This window comes from Rhinolophus ferrumequinum, chromosome 5 (genome assembly GCF_004115265.2).
Source record: "Rhinolophus ferrumequinum isolate MPI-CBG mRhiFer1 chromosome 5, mRhiFer1_v1.p, whole genome shotgun sequence".
NCBI classification, from domain to species: domain Eukaryota; kingdom Metazoa; phylum Chordata; class Mammalia; order Chiroptera; family Rhinolophidae; genus Rhinolophus; species Rhinolophus ferrumequinum.
Genome location: NC_046288.1, coordinates 15,560,096 through 15,578,684, shown reverse-complemented (window position 1 = coordinate 15,578,684; position 18,589 = coordinate 15,560,096). Strand labels below are relative to the sequence as shown.

The 18,589-nt window shown below is 44.7% G+C and overlaps 1 protein-coding gene and 1 long non-coding RNA gene across 7 annotated transcripts in view; one reads left to right on the top strand and one right to left on the bottom strand.

Moving 5' to 3' along the window:
* Positions 1–1,477: 1,477 nt before the first annotated feature.
* Positions 1,478–6,023, bottom strand: RASL11B (RAS like family 11 member B). The gene is made up of 4 exons (XM_033105287.1): positions 5,683–6,023; positions 4,977–5,033; positions 3,750–3,826; positions 1,478–2,957 (listed from the first exon to the last, which is right to left on the bottom strand). The coding sequence occupies exons 1-4, from the start codon at positions 5,822–5,824 to the stop codon at positions 2,487–2,489; spliced, it is 747 nt and encodes a 248-aa protein (XP_032961178.1). The 5' UTR covers positions 5,825–6,023; the 3' UTR covers positions 1,478–2,486.
* Positions 6,024–6,684: 661 nt separating this feature from the next.
* LOC117021991 (uncharacterized) overlaps positions 6,685–18,589 on the top strand; it is a 76,556-nt gene continuing 64,651 nt past the window's right edge. For 2 of the 6 annotated variants that reach the window (XR_004422977.1, XR_004422975.1), the window contains exons 1-2: positions 6,685–7,039; positions 14,914–15,112. This is a non-coding gene — a long non-coding RNA (uncharacterized LOC117021991). The remainder of the gene's footprint in view (positions 7,040–14,913; positions 15,113–18,589) is intronic. The other 4 variants (XR_004422978.1, XR_004422976.1, XR_004422979.1 and 1 more) reach the window with 3 other exon arrangements.

Sequence of the window (18,589 nt, the reverse complement as noted above, 5' to 3'; positions counted from 1 at the left end):
TAAGGGCAGCACCAGAAGTCCTGTCAAAAGCAGGCAGGAATTTACCCTGTGAGAAAACAGATTTGAAAGTCTGGCACCATACCAAGTCAGGCCCTCAGTAACTATTCATACTGGCTGCTTCCCTTGGTCCCACGGTCCCACATATGCAGCAGTATTTTATATGTGAAATGTTACAAAGGAATAAGAACAGTGAATACTGTAAACAGTAATATGAACGAGCCACTTTAAAATGGAGCCAGAGCTGCCATACCAGAGGAACAGCCTTGTAGGTCTTATACCTCAAAACTTGAAATGTTAAAAACCAAGCAAAATGAGCTTTGAACTGGGCCTAAGCACCCTTGTTACCCAGAGAACTCCTTACAAAGCTAACGAGGTGACTATTGGACTGATTGACTACCAGAATGAAAATGAAAGACATTGTTTAGAATTAACATCACTATGTAGTTATCTGCACCAATAGAAATGCCATCCTTCTATTGCTGAAATTGTTCCCCTTTCTCATAAATACCCTTTGCCTTTGTCTCCTCATGGGAACGTTATTTGGGCTTCTGCCCTGAATTAATGATTCCCAAATAGCTATTCTTATTGATGTCAAATAAATGCTTGTTTCCTTCTCAATTTGAAAGGTCTTTTTAAGTTAACAATATAGTCAGAACACATTGATTCAGGTCCCTTGTGTGAACTTGAGGACATCACTCAAAACTTGGAACCTGTTTTTCTCATCTGTAAAATAGTATTACCTCCTTTACCCTCCTCACAGGGTTCTCCCGAGGAATAAATGAGATCAGGTATGTGAAAGCACTACTCGAAAGAAATATAAGGTGTGACTATTTGCCCATAAAGATGGTGACTCACTGAGCTTGCATGAAAGGTCTCTGGAGCCCAGATGGACACAGATGAGCAGTCTGGCAGTTTCAGTACATACACTTGTAGCAGGAGCTGCAAGGGAGGGGCTCCTGAATGGCCCAGATCAAAGGCTCCGAACTTCCACAGTGAGAGAGAATAAAGTGTACTGTTGGAAAGCAGCATACCCAAAAAAAGAGGATTGCCAAATCAAGCATGTATGGAGAAGCAGTAACCTTGTGTAGAAGTATTAACATCTTCAAGGTTTAGCTGAGAGATGTCTTCACTGCACAAAACGCATTGCCAGGCATTTGTCTTAGGTTTACCTGTGGGATCATGAAGGAAATGAATAGGAGATATACAACTCTTGAATATAAAGCAGCCAATTGCAATTTACAACACTCATGGTCTGTGGCCTTTGATAAGATACTTAACTTGTTTGTAAACCTGTTTCCTCACCTACAAAGTGGGACTAGTAACAGAATGCACCTCTTTGGTTGGTTGTGACACTTAAGGGATAACTCTTGGAAGGCACAATGCCTGACTCAACATGCACAAGATACTGAGTAATATTTTGTCTGAAGGACAAAAGGTGAGTGATTCAATAAAGACCAAGTCAGACATCTGCTCTTTTAAAAGGAGATTTATTGTACATAAAATAAATTAATTACAATTTAAGCCAAAACATGAGTGGCTTTTTAAAGTGCATGTGTGTAGGGAATCTGGCAGTAGCCCCTGCATCTGTTCACCTGCTGTCAAATAGTGTTGTATTTAAGCCATGACTCCGCCAGGCCTGCGGAGCAACCCAATGTCATTGCCATGCGCCATTTACACAAATCACTCCAAAATCAATGGACACATTTTTTTCCTGTACCTGATGCAACAGTTAAAGAAAAGTGTACAGTCTCACAATGACTCAAAGTCTGGGGTTGAAGAGTTTGAATTGTCATCCACTCAACACAAGCCCAACGAAGCGGCCTCATCCCATGTCAGGGGGAAACAGTGCCTTCCTGCAGGCCATATAAGCTTACAGATGTCTGCATACCCAACATTTTGGCCCATAAACTCTATGCTTTTTTGGGAGGATGGGAGAATATTTTCTTCTTTGTTCTTTAAAAAAGAAATAAGGATATCCTTCGGTTAGAAAGGCATTCTATAAGGAATAGTGCTCCAGAGACGCAAATCTTACTTGTAAGAGAAAAGCAATTCTTTCTTCTTTTTAAGGGTGGGGGAGTGGGGAGAAGGAAAAGAAGGGGGGAAAAAAAGTCTGTGAGAGCTTAATCTGTTCTTTCATTCCCATTGTAAATCACATCAATATATTTGGTGAAACTACAACTGGCTGTCATTTACAAGGTAGTTAAGAACAAAATCAAAATCGACTATGGCCCTTTCCCACTCCATAGGAAAAGACACAGTACATCTTCAGAGAGCAGCGCGGTGGGCTCACTCAAGCTCATCGGTTTTGTACCCCTGCTCAGAACAACGCTTCCTTCTCTGCACCAGTTCCATAGGCCCTCCTGGCCGCTCTGCTACAGCCCTTTCTGGAACCATGAATTACTGCCAGCATTCAATGTTCCTGCACTGGAAGAGCCTTGGGCTCTCTTGCTGGGAAGACCAAACCCCCGTGACCAAGTGCCCCTGCTTCAGACGGAAGTGACAGTTCTCACTTTGGCAGAAAGAGCTTGCTTGAACCTCCTCTTCAGGTCCTGCATGTTGGGCGACTTGGGCCTGGGGATGAGGGAGGTTCTTCGCTTCTCTGGCGTGCTGCTGGGCGGCTGTTTGTGACTCACTTCTTTGCACAGGACATGGAAAGCGTTGTAGACGTCATTGTAATTTTCACTGACAGACACTTCATAGAACGAGCAACCCAGCATGCTGGCCAGCTGCAGTCCGAGCTGAGGGTCCACTTGTTTGACGTGCAACAGGTCAGCTTTGTTAGCCACGACCACCACGGGCAGCCGAGTGCCCAGGTGTAGCTGCTGGACGTGCTGGTGGAGCTGACCAATGAGTTCATAGCTCTTGTGGTCAGTGATGGAGAAAACAATCACCACAGCGTCTGCCCAGCGAATGCACCTATTCAGCTGTTCGTTGCAGCTCAAGCCGTTCTCGTGGACCTGAAAGAGGGGTGACAGCAAGGTGAACGGGTGAGTGCCAAAAAGAGCCCTGGCTTGGCTGCACGGCGAATTCAAAAGAGCCCTTGACAGTAATGCCAGGTTGCAGGCCATAAACAAGTTATATCCCCACACACTTCAGCTTTCTTGACAATATGTTGATCCAGCTGCACGGAGTTGGAATAAATAACAGTGCAGCTCACCACACTCAAGTGGAAAATTGACCTGCAGAGAACTCCATGCAGAGAGACTTTGTAGTGCATAAAATGGGAAATTAACTGGCTAGACAGTAAGTCTGGGGAAGTAAAGATAGGAGCTGGAAGCATTTAAACCTGGATAACTGCCCAGTTCAAGAGGGAAAAAAAAACCCCAACACATACACACTAGTGTGGCTCTATAGAGTAACTTTCCACAATAAAAAGTGATTCCAAGTATTTGAAGACTATCCTACATGTTTGATTTTTAATGCTGAAAACACAAATATAAAAACTGACCTTTACAACCATAGTAAGGAAACCTTGGCCAATTCCAAGTGTGTTTGATTTGGTCTTTCCTGCTGGGTAGAATCCTCCTAAGAAAAGATTTCTGCTCCTCCACCAAATCTCTCAGATTAAGCCAGGCTAAGACTGACCAATAGCCAGATACTATTGAAGAGTCAAACCACGTGTAAAAGCCTCGACTTGACTCCCCAAATTTCTCTCCTCCTTTAGCATGAAGTACTTTGAGAACAACTGGACAATTCTACAGCCAGGCAGATTCCCCAATGACCTGGTCACATATCTCAGAGCTTCTTACCTGAATACCTGGAGTGTCTTGAACCTGAATAGCCAGGGTTTCACCTTCTATTTGGACTTGTCTGGTGTAGAGATTACCTATGAAAGAAAAAAGAGATTATGTTCATTCTTCTTGTACAACTTTTAAAACATAATGGCATTTTTTTTTTAACTTAGAAAGAAAATATAACCTGAACCAATGCACAAAAATAAGCTATAATTTATCCTAGTTAGTGGGTTTAAATTCAGATTTTTTTTTTTTTAACAACTGTAATTTTAACCCCATATCAGTGGATTAACACCAGGATAGTGTTTGCAAGTTTTCAGAAACTGATTTGTCTCATTTTAAATGGAGCTTCCATGTTTAGAGTATTTCCTTGAAACAAGTTTTCTTGTTCACCATGTGTGGGATTTCTGTTTTATTTTAGTACTTTACCATTCTGACATAAATTTATATTTTAGCTATTAAATACAATGGTTTTGTAGGCAAATATTGTTAGCAAATATACAGCCAACATTACCAATTGAAATAAAAATGTGACATAATGATAGCCAACTCTACATCAAAGTAGAAGGCTTCCATGCCTTATCTTGGGATGGTTTATATAGTGCATTTCAAATAATCCCCTGTAGGTACTTCATATGGTCTAAGGAATGAAACAATTTGCTAACAGAACATAGGTTGAAAGCCCTTAAGCCTCCCCAGTGGCTAATCTTAATCACAGGGATTGAAATAGTGTCCTCTTATTTATTCAGGAACTCTCCTAAAATTCTATCATCTAGTTGTTTTTCTTTGTTAAGAAAAGAGAACTTTAGGTTTACAACTACTCTCCTTTGGCCTTTGCTTTAAAAGGTCACCTCTGAAAGGCCGCCAGCAGAGAAGGAGAGGGGTGGAGAGAGAAGCTGGCCATCTTTTTTTTTTTTTTTTTTTTTTATGACTTTTGCAGGAGTGTTTTGAAGGGAGAGGCTCTTGAGTACAAAGGGTGCTTCCCACTGGGGTCCCTATAGTTAAAACATACCAAGGGGAATACTTTCAGGCACTTGATAAAATGATGAATGGGCTTGGAATGGAATGAGGCCAGATGGCAGTTATGGGGGGAGGGCATGGGAGGGGGCAAGCAAAGTTGGAGGTGGCCAAGATCCTGATGCTGACTGTCACTCTGAAGGAACCAGCCTAGGAAACACTGAAAAACGGGAACAGCAGTACTGGTGCAAGCTGATGGCATTTTCCTCAAATGTGTTTCCTCACCTGCATTCCTTTCATAGTCACCAATGAATCGTTTGGTGAGAAACCGGACCACCAGAGCTGCGGGTCAGAAAAGAAAAAGGAAAGAGTTTTAAACCTGGCACTATAAGTTAGAGTGGTCTCCACTCCTCCCCAAGCCTGGGAAACAACTCTCCCACAGAAAGCCAGCCAGCCACAAGTGAAATTCCTACCCCCCAGCTTTTTGACCCTTCTTCCAGACACACGGAGATGGGGCTAGAAGGCATCGAAAGCACAGTGAATTACGGCTCTGTCCAGCTGGAAGGGCCATTTAGCCCACCCCCCTCCTCCTCTGGGCCTGGCTAAGCCACACCTAACCTTCCAGCAGACAAATGTCTTTCCTAACCTTAAAGCCTTCTAGGAGGGTTTACGTTCATTAAATTCCCTTTCTGGGCCAGACACTGCCAGAGGTTCAAAAACCCCAAAGTTCTAATCCCAGTTGTGTTGGTGGAACTGAGAAGGTCGCCTGGCCATTCTGGACCTCAGTTTCCATCATCTGGAAACCGAGGGGGTTGGAAACGTTGCCGGCTAAGGTCCCTCCCGAGGGGCAGCGGATTAACAGGAGACAGTGGGCAGTCCAGCGGCAGCTCCCACCTCACCCCCACGCCTCGTATATCCGCAACTCCCAGTAGGGGCCGCCCACGTCTAGCCCCGGAGATAAGCGGATTCTCGCCCGAGTGCGAGGACTCACCGGTCTTGCCCACGCCGCTGGCCCCGACCACGGCGATCTTGACCAGGCGGCGGCCCGCCGCCCCCAGACAGTAATCGGCGGCGGCGGCGCTGCCCGGAGCAGGGTACTCGGCTATGGTGCACATGTTCTGAATGAGGCGCATCGCCGCTCCGGCCGGGGCTGCACCGTGCGGGACGGGAGCTGCGGGGCCGGAAGAGGCTCGCGCTGCACTGGAGCGGGCAGGAGGACTTGGCCGAGCGGCTCCGCAGTAGAAAGAAAAACAACAAAAAGCATCGGAGTAGGCGCAGCGTACGGTGTGAGCCGCCTCAGACTCCGGGCTGGGACTGCACCCGGGCTGCGCGCGCGCTGTTTTCTCCGGGGTCGGTCCCGCCCCTTGGCTTCCGAGGCCAATCCCGGGGCGCCCTGCCTACGGCCACGCCCCCGGCGCCGCGCCGCGCCGCGCGCGCCGTGCCCCTGGGGGAGCCGGGAGCCAGTGCGGGCCTCCGTGAGGCTCGGGTAAAATGGGGCAGCGGGAGCGAGGAAGCCAAGGTGTGGGCCTGAGCGGACAGCTCAGCCAATGGCGGGCGCGGGGCCCGCTGCGCCGGCACGGGGCACATGATGTGGCTGAGGGGTTGGGGGCGCCTCGGGTTCCGGGAAGCCGGGCTCGGGCTTGGGGAGGACATGGGCTATGCCTGTCGCCCTGTCTGCCCGGGCGGACGCGGCCCTGGCCTCCCGAGAGCGCATCCGGGCCATCTGGCCCCGCTCCGGTGCCAAGCCCAACCGCCCATTCCCTGCAGCCGACTGACCTCTGGGCCCCAACCCCGCCCACCCTGAGGGAAACTGCGCCAGGGAGGTGGGGCCGCGTAGGTTTATGAGAGCTGGGGGGCGGGAGTGTGGGTCCTGCTGCCAGGCCTCGTGCCTGTCTCATTAATTGGGGGAGTGAGTGCACGGACTTGGGTGCATCGGGGGTGGCATCCTGAATCATAGATTAGGCTATAATGACAATCAGTAACAAAGACCCAATAACCACTCCCCTAAAATGTGACCTTGGACTTCGGGGCAAAATAATGTCGCCCATCTGTCTTTGACCCACATTCTCTGGCTCCTGTCTGCAGGGTTGTACAGGCTGGCGGATCACTCACCCTCTGACAAGCTCACGTGAACGCACGTATGGTCGGGTGCATGTACAGCACACCCAGAGGCAAATCAAGAAGTAATTATAGAACAAGCTTTCTGGCGCCTCAAACACAGTCACACCTCCTCCAAGAGCTGGGAAAATGGAAAGAAACAGTTACCCCAGCTGTGTCTGGATACCGACTACATTGGGAGGCAGAAACCCGACAGTTTGAACTTCGTCTGTGGTCATAAGGATGGCAAGGTTAGTAAAGTGACTTGTGGCCAAGGAAGAGGTGTGCTTGCACTTACAAAATCCGAGGTTCCTGCCCCTTATATCATCAGGGAAAGATGTCTTCAATGGTAGGCTAAATTCCCCATCCAAGCAACATTCTGTAGCTGGAAGTGACTACAAAATGTCACCAGACACTCAGACTGACCACCTCCATCCCACCCCTGTCCTCCCCACCCTTCTAATGTTTGTTGTTCATTTGACAACAAACATTGTAGCTGTGTGTCCAAACCCATAATAAAGGTTGAAATGTCAAAGTAAAATAAAACAGTTCCCTTATCTACACATGTCAAACATCTAGTTTGATTCCCCCTTCTACCCTTGACTTAATTGACGAGGTATTTGACAGAATGTATTATGCTGTCCCAGACTGAGATGAACCCTCTTGCCTATCACAGTTTAGGCATTTGCAGGAATTCAAGGCAGAAATAGAAAGGTTATCTCAAACTGCCTTGGTAGCAAGTTTTCTAGGATGGGCAACATACTTAGCAAAACACAACTATAGCAAACATAATAAAAAGTTGACTTCTAGGGAGATCACAAGAATGAAATTAATTCAGCTATTTGAGTCAGAAAAAAAAAGCATTTCTAACATGCACCGTGTCTTTCTGCGTGGTTTGAATCAAACTCAAATTTTGGTGTTCTATAAAATCAAATGTAACAAGATTATAATTACAGGTAACCATGTACTTTTTAACCTGCGCCACCACCCCCCCGCCAAAGTCTGTAATTCTATCATGTTTACATGGTAAAATAATTATGTAGTTTAAAGTTTTTGTTTAACTGCTTTTTATACTCACACACACCACAAAAGTTGTCAAGGGGAATTTTGCTTTGAATGATTTTAGCTTCTGGGACTTGATTTTTATTTCCGTGAGCCTGCACCAAGCCTATGATTTTTCTGTGATCTATCTGTGCTTTAAAAAACACAGAAAAGAAACAGGAGAAAGACGGAGAAAAGAAAAGGGAGCTATTCAAATTCCAAACATCTAACAAATAGCCTACCTCCACCCCACCCTGCCTTAAAATGGTAACACTGAGAGTTACCCTTGGAAATTCATAGACTTAATAAAAAGGAAGGAGAAGGAGAATTTATAAATATATTGAACGCTTGTTTTATTCCAGGCTGTTGGCTAAGAATTTAGCAGACAAAAATCTCGTTTTACCTTTGTGACAATCCTATGTGGTAGATATTATCATTACTTCCAGTTGCATTATCTATGGCTGCTGTGCATCACTGCTTTGTGGTTCACAGCTCTGTGGGTTGACTGTGCTCAGCAGGGCAGTTCTTGCTTGGAGTCTCTTACGTCGTTGCAGTCAGGCTCCCTCATACCATGGCAGGTGGCTTCCCTTAGAGCAGGGGTGTCCAAACTTTTTTCAGCATTTTTCACCAAGGCCCATATTCGGTAAAATACACAAACAGCTGGGTCACTCACTCGAGGTGAAGTACGTATTGCCTCACCTGGTTTATTTAAGTAAACTAAATATATTTTTGGAATTTGCTGCGGGCCAATAAAAAATGGATCGCAGGCTGCAGTTGGCCCGCGGGCCGCAGTTTGGACACCCCTGCCTTAGAGTGACTATTCTAAGACAGGAAGCAGAAGCTGCCAATCTTTTAAGGCTCCCGCAGGGAAATTGACACAGCATCACTTCTGCTATATTCTTTTGGTCAGTCACAGAGCCCACCCAAATTAAAGGGCAAGTGGCAGGGACATATATCACGCCTTTAGATAGGAACAGTGTCAAAGAATTTGTGGCCATCTGTAATTCACTCCATTTTATAAATGAGAAAAAGTCTCAGGTTAAAAATTCCTCCAAGGTCAAATGTCCTATAAAGGACAGAGCCAAAATCTGGAAAGGATGAATAACGTAGAAAATGGCCAGAATGTTCACAATATGATGGTCCCCTATGATGCAGTGCTACAAAATGGTTTGAACTGTGTGCATGCTCTCTCTCTCTCTCTTCCCCCCCTCCTTTTTTTTTTTTGTTAAGCTAAAGGAGATGGGGTGGGGGTGGGGCTAAAATATGAGAAACTTGAGGAGGAAAGAAATACTTTGCCAAGTTCCGATTTTGCCTCAGCATCTGTAGTTTCTGTCACCTCCTTTGATCTTTAAAGCTGATCTTAGATCTGAGAGCTTCCAGAGACAATCCAGTTTCTGGAATTCCTTAGTATACTAGAATATAAATTCAATAAATATTTATTGAATGTCTGGCCATGGGTATACCAGGCACTATGCTGGGTCCTGAGTCTGTACTGGGAAACAAGACAGACACGGTCTTTGCCATCACCACTGCAGTTAACATTTAGCATGGGAAACAGAGAAATGAATGAGCAATTTCAATATAGTATAAGAAAATGCTTTGATAGGAGAAATTCAGGAGCTATAGGATTACATGGTAGGACTAAAAACCTAGATTCTGGGAGTCATGGAAGAATGTGTAAAAGTTTGAGTGGTTGAAAACTTTGTGTGTTGTGTGCATGAATTGTGTATGTGCATGTGTGTGTGTGTGTGTGCATGCACACATGTGCAAGTATGAAGCGGGGGCCTTGCAGGCAGAGAGGGTGAACTGAAGTGGGTTAGTTTGCCGAGGATATAGCATTTGCTGGTAGGTATTCTGTAAATATTTGTGGATTGTAAATGAAAGCAAAGGCCTCACCTTGAGAGAATGAATTCAAAGAACAGAATAGTTCCCAATGGGTGGACAGAGGGAAGAGCCCTGGTGGTTTCTGAGGGGCACACGTATCAAGGAAATAAGAAATTGTGTGGTCCCTTCTTCCATGGGGTCATGCCCCATGGAAGCCAAATGAGCTTCCCCTCTGTCCATGTCACCAAGAGTTTCTCCCAAATCAGCCCCCTGTGAGCATCCAGGCCTCCGGCAAGAACCAGATTTTTCTTTTTTTTGAGACTTTTGTCAATCCTGCCGGTTTAGATCCAGTAAACAGACAGCTTTTCTGCTATTTTAAACAGAAAATTGGTTAATACAGGGAATTACCTGCTTTCAATGTTGTCAGAAGGGTTAGAATGGTGGTCTCTAGGCTGGGTCTGCAGAAATGACTCCCAGAGCTGCAGAACTGGCCCACTTAGGGCACCGCTACCTCTCCCATAATCAAGATGGGAAATCAGGAGATCTCCACTGCTACCATTGCTACTGCCTTTCCGAATCCACGAAGCTAGAGGCTGGACATGAGAGAAAAGCCCAGTATCTCCACGGTGAAGCCTGGCAGCAGAAAGCAACCAAGCCACAGAAAGATGGCATCCTCCCAGCTTCTGCCTTGCGAATCTTATCTGAATACATCTAGCTAATGAAATTAGTTTGTATCCGTTACCCTACTTCAAGGGAGTCTCAGAAATGTGTTTGGCTTTCTAGTCTCAGCCATACATGAAGACACACTAGAAATGGGAATGAAGCTGAGTGTTTCCTCTGTATTTCTCCAGCATCCCAAAGAACATAGTCCCAAGAAAAGGAGAGATCGCACCCATTAGACACCTAATAACCACTTATAATAGAGTGTATATAATGAGTTTCTTTTCCAATTAATTGCTTTGAGACTACTGTTCAAGACCACCATTTTCGTTATTTTTCATATAATATGTATCAACACTCATCCCTGCTCTTTTGAACTGTTTTCCTATAGTCTGGCACAGGGAGCATTTATTGATTTTACTTTCTCGGAATCCTTTTCCATTCTTTAGGAACAGCACCCCAGTTTTCCTTTGGAAACCTCCCCAGCCCCATTTATATTGCTCAAGTGGTGGTGGTAGGGTGATACTAATTCCTAATTTCAAGGATGAGTACCAATAAACCACAGGTATTCTTTCAGGGCTGGCCCAATGAAATTCAGGGCTGACAGTGGAGAGTTTTGCTGAGAAAAGGGTTGTTAACACACTCGTGTCAATCAGCTGGTAGAAAGTGAGCCTGGGACTCCCAGTAGCCATGTTGCCACCTGGTGGGATAGCATGCCTCAGAATGAAGCTGACTCAGAAGAGAGCAAACCTGAGAAGCAGAGAGCCAGGGCCCGATGGCATCTTTTCAGTCCTCTATTCAGTTATGCCTGAAAATCCAGACTTACCCCTTGAAATTCCCAGTTAGGAGTCAACATAGTCACTTTTTAGATTAAGCTGGTTTGGGTTAGCTCTCTGTCACTTGTACTGAACAAATCCATACACCCACCTGTTTGTGTGGAGTTGTGGTCCCTGAACTAGCCATACTACGTCTAACCCCTAGTATCAGCAATGTCCCTCATTCAGAGCCTCGAAGCTCAGCCATTCCTCCTTCACTGCAAATCACAGCTGTCAGGCTGTCCCTTCCTGTTTGTTTCACCTCTGTCCCTATCAGTGCTATCCTGCAATCTATAGAAACAAACACACAATTGAAAAAAATACTAGTACATCAGACAATGGAATACTATGCAGACTAGAAAGGAATGATCTATCAAGCCATGAAAAGACTTGGAGGAATCTTAAATGCATGTGACTAAGTGAAAGAAGCCAACCTGAAAAGACTACATAGTGTCTGATTCCAGCTATATGACATTCTGGAAAAGGAAAACTAAGAAGACAGTAAACAGATGAGTAGTTGCCAGGGTCGGGGTAGGGAGAATGAACAAGTAAAACAGGATTTTAGGGCAGTGAAATTACTCTGTATAATATCATAATGGTGGATACATGTCATTATACATCTGTCTAAAACCCACAGAATATACAAGACCAAGAGTGAACCCTAGTAGACTAGAATTTGGGTGACATGTCACAGTAGGTCCATCAATTGAAACAAATGTACTACTCTAGTGGGGGATGGTAATCATGCAGGAGGCTGTGTGTGTGTGTGTTTGTGGGCAGGGGGGAGAGGGGAGGTTGGGGCCTGTATGAGAAATCTGTACCTTTTGCTAAATTTAGCTGTGAATGTAAAACTGCTAAAAAAAATAGTCTGTTTTTTAAAAGGAATATTATCCAACTCCCTCTTACCATGTTTCTACTGAGAAATTGTCCAACTTAATCTGGAATACTTCCAGTGATGAGCACTCCCTACCATCCAGAGCGGCACACTTACACTGAGCTGGTATCTTTTCTCCTACAGCCTCTTTCCAGAAAGCAACTATTGTACTCACCAGCTTTCCAAACACCTGACCCATTGCTCCTTTGCCTTTCATGGTCATTTGGAAAGACCTGAAGGACTGGTAAGGGGAAAGGAAAGGTGGCTGCCTGTGACATGGAATTGTAAAGGAACAGCACACACGGGAGATATGCTTCCTGCATCTGTATTGAGGGTGGCTTGCAATAAGTATTTTTAAGATTCAGTTTTAAAAATCAAATAGAACCATGGCTCAGAAACAGCCACTGAATTAAAGAGGAGAAGGAATTCATTTTGAGCTGCTTGTTTTTCCAAGAGATCTCTGAGTATGGAAATAGGGGCAGATATAACTAAGTAGGATAGAGGGTTTTCATCCAGTGGCTTTATGCTATGTTTATTAGATGTCTTGAAGTTCTGTGCATTCCATTACAGAGAGCTTTTCCTGGTACACAGTGGGTGCTCAATGATTCTTTTTTTTCATTGTCAACCTTCCTTAAAGTAGAGGCTGGACTGACAGAATCACTAGGTTCAAAAGGCAAAGTAATAGAGAAGGCAGATTGGAACTCATTTAAATAAAAAGGACACCCCCCCTCCCCCCGCCAGTAGAAAGATCACATATTGACTAGAACACTTTAACTTTGAAAAAAGTAAGATCTTCACGTTCCTCTAATGGGCTTCCCTCCCCCTCCCACATACCTTGCTTGGTTTCTATGGTAGCAAATGGCCCACATTTCCCCCTTTCCACACTTAGGGAGAAAGAAGGACTAGTGTTCTACAATTATAGTCCCTTGCTACTCTATCAGATTTTATCTGTCTTATTCTGGAAGGTTTTCTTTACCCTCTTTCTCTATTTCAATGTAATATATAAACTGAAGGTAAAAGAAAAGGTGAAAATAATTCTCTTTCTCATTCAGGGCAAAATCTGAGATTTTTTTTCCCCCTCTTCTCAATGATTCAAGTCTTAATGGCCCAAGCCCATTTTTCTGGGAACATAGAACACCTATTTGATAAGCAATCTGATGACAAAAACTCAGAATAAATGCACATTTTCAACATTACTTGGAACAACTAGTGAATTTCCACTGTGTTTTTATTGAGAGTAGAAAAACTCACACTGCCCATTTCCCCAAAGCCTTTTAGAACATTGATCAGTGTTAGGAACGGACATTGCTGCATTATTAATAAAGCCATTGTTAGGAGTTCCCTTAGTTAAATGAAAGGTCTAACGATCTTGCAGCTAGACAGTGCTAATGCTCTTCAGATCTTCTAGGAATGAGTGCTCTTGGGATATTTGACAAGACACTGTGATCAGGAGATATACGCAAGCAGAAAAAGTTCAGAAAGATTCAGACAATTGAGCCAATTGTTTAACAGAACCTTTGGTCTCAAATTCCTAAGTAGATTGGACACACCTACTATTTGCCCTCTAACTTCCCCTGGGGGTGCCTAAAAGTTCACTTAAGGACCCTTTAGCCATCCTTATTTGTCTTTGCACAGATGGCAAAGCCCCTCCCCACAGCCTCAGCTCCTTAGCGTAATGTACTAAGCTAAAAGGAAATCAAAACTTTATGAACATCCATCTAGGATAGAGGAAAGAACAAGCTTCACCTCCCTCCATTCCCCAAATCACCGGGAAAGTGAGGAATTAAGTCTTGTTTGGGGCCCAAACCACTGATTTTCATTGCTTCCTCTGTCTTTCAAAATTATAGTAACCATTAAATACCTTCTAAGCCCTAATTAGCACCACTGTCTCAGACCATTCAGTAAGTTGTGTCTAAAAGATCACCGGTCATAATACGAACTATAGAAGTGGAGCTCCAAGTTAGCAGAGGTACCTAAGTTACTTGGTTGGTGAAAATGCAAATGGTAATGTGATTATTCCTTAGACAAGTATGAAATTCAGTCACTACCAAGAAACATTTCATTGTAACAGTAGTCTATGAAAGTTTAGGCATTTCACCAAGATATATGCATTGTTAATGCATTTTCCTTCTGATTAAAAAAAATGGATAGCAGATAAGGAAAATCTGATGCGATGGTTTTTAGGAAATGCACAAATGACTCACGTACTCATTTGATTTGACAAGGGCACTGGTTTCTATATAAAGAAACAACTTAGCCCCAAAATAGAAGTTGCACACAGCAGAGTGTAGCTCATAGAGGAATTACACATTCCAAGCATAAGGAACATGAACATTGGAATGCTAGGGCATCTCTGCTGGGAATGTTGTGTGAAGCCCATTATTAATTCATTTGGAATGTAAAGCTCTCCATTCCAGGACCTTAAGTTTTTCAAGATAGGAAAATTCTAGTGTAATTTTAAATAATTCTTAACTAGCTATAAAAGCAAACAAAACACACCTTAATTTTTTTTTTTTTTTTTGCAAAGAATGTATACCGCCATGCTAACTGGAAAATATATGTGGCTCGATGATAAATAAATTATAACAGATTTTGTGCCATGTAATATGTTGAATATCCAGTGAGATTAAGTATATGAAAGTGCCCTGTAAATTATAAAAGTTTAATACTTTTATAACTTCAGTATGAGAATGAATCAAAGAGTTATTTTTCTAGCCTGGATGGTCTTTTAATCAGTTGTTGGAAAGAATTGTATTTATAACTCAGTCAGATCCTCTCCCGAATTCCTCTTTACCTGGGCTTAGATAACGAGATAGGCTGGAAGGACCATGCTGAAGCCTTTCTTGTGTTCGTTTGCCAAAACACGCAGTAGAGCCAGGAGCCAAGGCATTCCTCTGCTCCCTGTTCACAGGCAAGAGATGGAATCATTTCTTTTGGACACGCTGTTGAACTGCATTATCAACCAGACCGACTGAGAGCGTAAGGCCGGATGCAGCAGGCTCCTTGGAGTTACAGCACATGCCAGGCCCGGGAGCACAGTGGGAACGATATCCAGACTGTTGTATGTGCAGCAGCAGAACCAGGGAGCTTCTCCACAAATTGACTGAGCGGTAAGACCCTTAGCAGCTTTTTCCTCAGCATTTTAAAGCAGCCTGACCCATAGGGGCCCTTCCAAGGCGTGGCCTGCCTCCCTCCTGCCCTCCGTACTTCCTCTGCAGTGCACCCAGGCCCAGCGCCCCTTGGGTGCTTCCAGCTTCGTGTATCCATCACCATTCGACATGCTACATTATTTGTTTCCTGTCCAGCTCTCTACACTAGAGTGTAAGCGACATGAGAGGACAGATTTTATTGTCTTCACTGTGCTGTCTGTATCCAGAACCTAGAAGAGTGCTTATCACTTAGCACATATTAGCACTTAATTGGTATTTGTGGGGGGAAAAAATGAATGACTGAATGAATGAATCTGTGCATTTTATATGTATTGAGAAAGGAGGCAGTGGACAGACCCTGAGGAAGCTAGAACTGTGGAAAGAGGTGCCTAGGGGAGTCAGAACTGGAGGGGGTGGGAGGCCAGGTGGGGATGCAAACACAGAGATTGGCTTTGGAAGTGACACAGGCTGCTCCAGTCACTGGCTCTCTCTTTCCACTTAGGCCAATAGACAGATGAGTATGGGCTTGCAGTCTGAGGTGATTTTGAGGTAGAGAAGACGGAGAGAGTGCTACTGATGGCCAACTCAGGTCTCAGGGAAGCAGAATATGCTCAGTGGCCCAGAATGGGTGATTGTACTAGGAAGTACACTAAAAATGAAGGCGTGAAATATTCAAAACTTAGGCGTGGCGTTATACACGTTCCTAGGCGGGTCCTCGATGACCACTCCTTCCTGTCAAGAGGAGAGATTTTCATCCTTATTTGGCTTGGTCAGAACTGTCATGGCAACATGGGGTGGACACTTTCCCTAACCACAGTGCTAATAATATTATAATCCATTATAATAAAATTCACCCCTGAGGTGCAAGATGCTGTCCTAGATCTGCTCCAAGCCACCAAAATCCAGTCTGGCTGGTCTGGTACTTTTTGTTAAGGATGACCTCATCTCCTTCCTTTCCTCCCCCTCTCTACATGCAGCCCTATTCTTTCTGCCTACAGTAACACAAGCATATTGTGATTTATAAGGTATTTGGTCTTCATCCAGAGTTCCTGGCTTACAGCTCCCAAAACCCTTGGAAGTTCCTATGTGTTAAGAGTGATAAAGTCTTTTGTTATTTTAATGAGGTGGCTTTTGTACCCCACTCAAGGGTGGGGTCTGGTTGCCAGGTGATTAGAGGTTTGGAACTTATAGTCCCACCCTTTCCCCCCTACTTCTGAGGAGGGAAGAGGGCCTGAAGATTGAGTTCAGTTGTCAGTGGCCAATGATTTAGTCAATCGTGACTATGTAATGAAGCCTCCATAAAATCGCAGGACAGCTCATTGATGGCCTTTTTTTCCGGAGAGCTTCCTCACTGGGGAACCAAAACCCTTCCATGTGCCACCATACTGGTCCCAAGCTCCGCAGAGACAGAGCGCCTTTGTTCAGGACCTCGCCCTGTGTATCTCTTTATCTGGCTATTGATTCGTATCTTTAATAGTCTTTGAAATAAATTGGTAATCTAGCGAGTAAACAGGTTTTCCTGAGTTCTGTGAGCTGTTCTAGCAAACTGATTGAACCCAAGGAGGGGTTCATTGGAACTTCCAATCTCTAGCCAGTTGGCCAGATACACAGGTAAGAGCCCGGGCTTGCTACTTATACCTGAAGTGTGTATGGGGGACTGGTGGGGGGGACAGTCTTATAGGACTGAAGCCTTAACCTGCGGAATCTAATGCTATCTCCAAGTAGATAGCATCACAATTGAGAGGGATTCTTGAACACACTGCTGGTGTCCAAGATCGTTTGTTGGTGTGAGGGGAACCCCCATCCCCTGGCCCCACGCTGGAACTGGGTCTGGGAAGCCTGCTCACTGTGGTTCAGGGAGCAACATTCTATAGTGGGAAGTAGAAGCAGAGAAATGGGGGTGGCATCTCAGAGAGCCAAGGGGGTAAAATTGACCTAGGATTTTGGTGAGTGGCTGATTCTGGAGTCTTAAGTGGGAAGTGAATCAAGGACGTCCTTGAGGAGCCTAACTGAAGAGAGAACAACGGTGAATAATTCCCGGAGCCTTCCTGCAGGCCGGCCAGTGTGCAGCACCCCACGCCACGAGTGGTGGCATCTCATACCCACAGAGTCCGTGAGTGGACATACAGCTAGACCGTGAGCTCACAAGGGCAAGGGCTAAAGGATTGATTCCCACATCTGTATTTTCTGTGTCTAACAAGTGCCTGGCACATATTAGGTCTCAATAAATAGCTGCTGAGTAAAATAAATGAACAGAGCAGATTTTGTGTACGAACTGGCGCATTAGGTTTTCTATTGTTCACTGTCTCAAGTGGGTCTTCTCATGGCCCTTAGGGAACTTGCATGCCCTCCCCTACAATGATAATTAATACCAATTAAGCACATAGCATGTCCCAGGCACTGTTCCAAGTGCTCCATGCATACTGACTCATTTAATTGCCACCACAAAACAAGACAAGGCTAATCCTGTCATCATCCCTGTTTATAGATGTGTAATCCAGGCCCAGAAAAGTTGGGCAGTTTGCTCAAGATGACACAGCTAAGAAGTGGGAAAAGCAATGTATGAATCCAGTCACTCTAGCTCTAGAGCCCCACAACTCACAACCTGCTGCTAGCCTGGGCAAAGTGTATCCCGTTTATCCTCAGCCTTTATCTCACCTTTTCATCTTTTATGCAGCTGGCAGGTGGAGGTGGTTTATAGTGGAATGGAATGTGTGAGATGCAAGGATGAAGAGGGCAGCAGGCTGGGAAGGAGGCTGGAGGCCTAGCTGTGAGGTAGTTACAAATGACTTCTCATATAACTCACCCGGGTAACAACATTTCCCCCCAAGCTGTGTGGATCTCAGCTACAGGACAGTGATTTGACCAGAATGCTGTCTATGGCAATTTAGGGTCAGAGAGTGGGAAGTTTAGGACTGGTTACCCAGAAAAGCAGCGCCAAACCCAATACTTTCGGTTTATTCCCAGTGGGGTAGGAGGAAAGTATATCACTTCTTGAATTTAACTTAAGCCTTCAGCTCAAGCACCTCTTCATTTTACCCAGGAATCTCAAGGCCTGAAAAACTACTCAAAATTGAGCCTGTCAAGTAGAATTTAACTCCAACCATAGGCAAAATTCTCTGCAAAGTGCTTTGAAAAAAAAAAATGGCATTCATGTATTTTTTGATGTTTTGCTTTTTCTGCCTTCTGTCCTTTACATAACACCAGCTCCATTCAGAGCGGGGATAAGGCTTCACAATAGGCCTGAGGCTCAGTGACCAGCAGCACATTTGCTGAACACTGGTGGCTGTTGACAAATGCCACAGCTCGACTTCAGCATTAGTCATCCCCAGAACCTGATTGTTTTGTATGTTCTGCGCATGTGACCATTATGTATAGGTGACAGGCTCCAGCTGGGGTTTGGAGGACAGGATTCTATTTCTGTCGTGGACAGAAAGT

What these genes read in the sequence shown, in the direction of transcription:
- RASL11B (XM_033105287.1), bottom strand. Translation starts at nt 5,824, where the DNA reads ATGCGCCTCATTCAGAACATGTGCACCATAGCCGAGTACCCTGCTCCG. An exon ending in CAGCGGCGTGGGCAAGACCG is followed by an intron (nt 5,034 to 5,682) that starts GTGAGTCCTCGC and finishes TCTGACCCGCAG; the next exon opens with CTCTGGTGGTCCGGTTTCTC. An exon ending in AAGACACTCCAGGTATTCAG is followed by an intron (nt 2,958 to 3,749) that starts GTAAGAAGCTCT and finishes CCCCTCTTTCAG; the next exon opens with GTCCACGAGAACGGCTTGAG.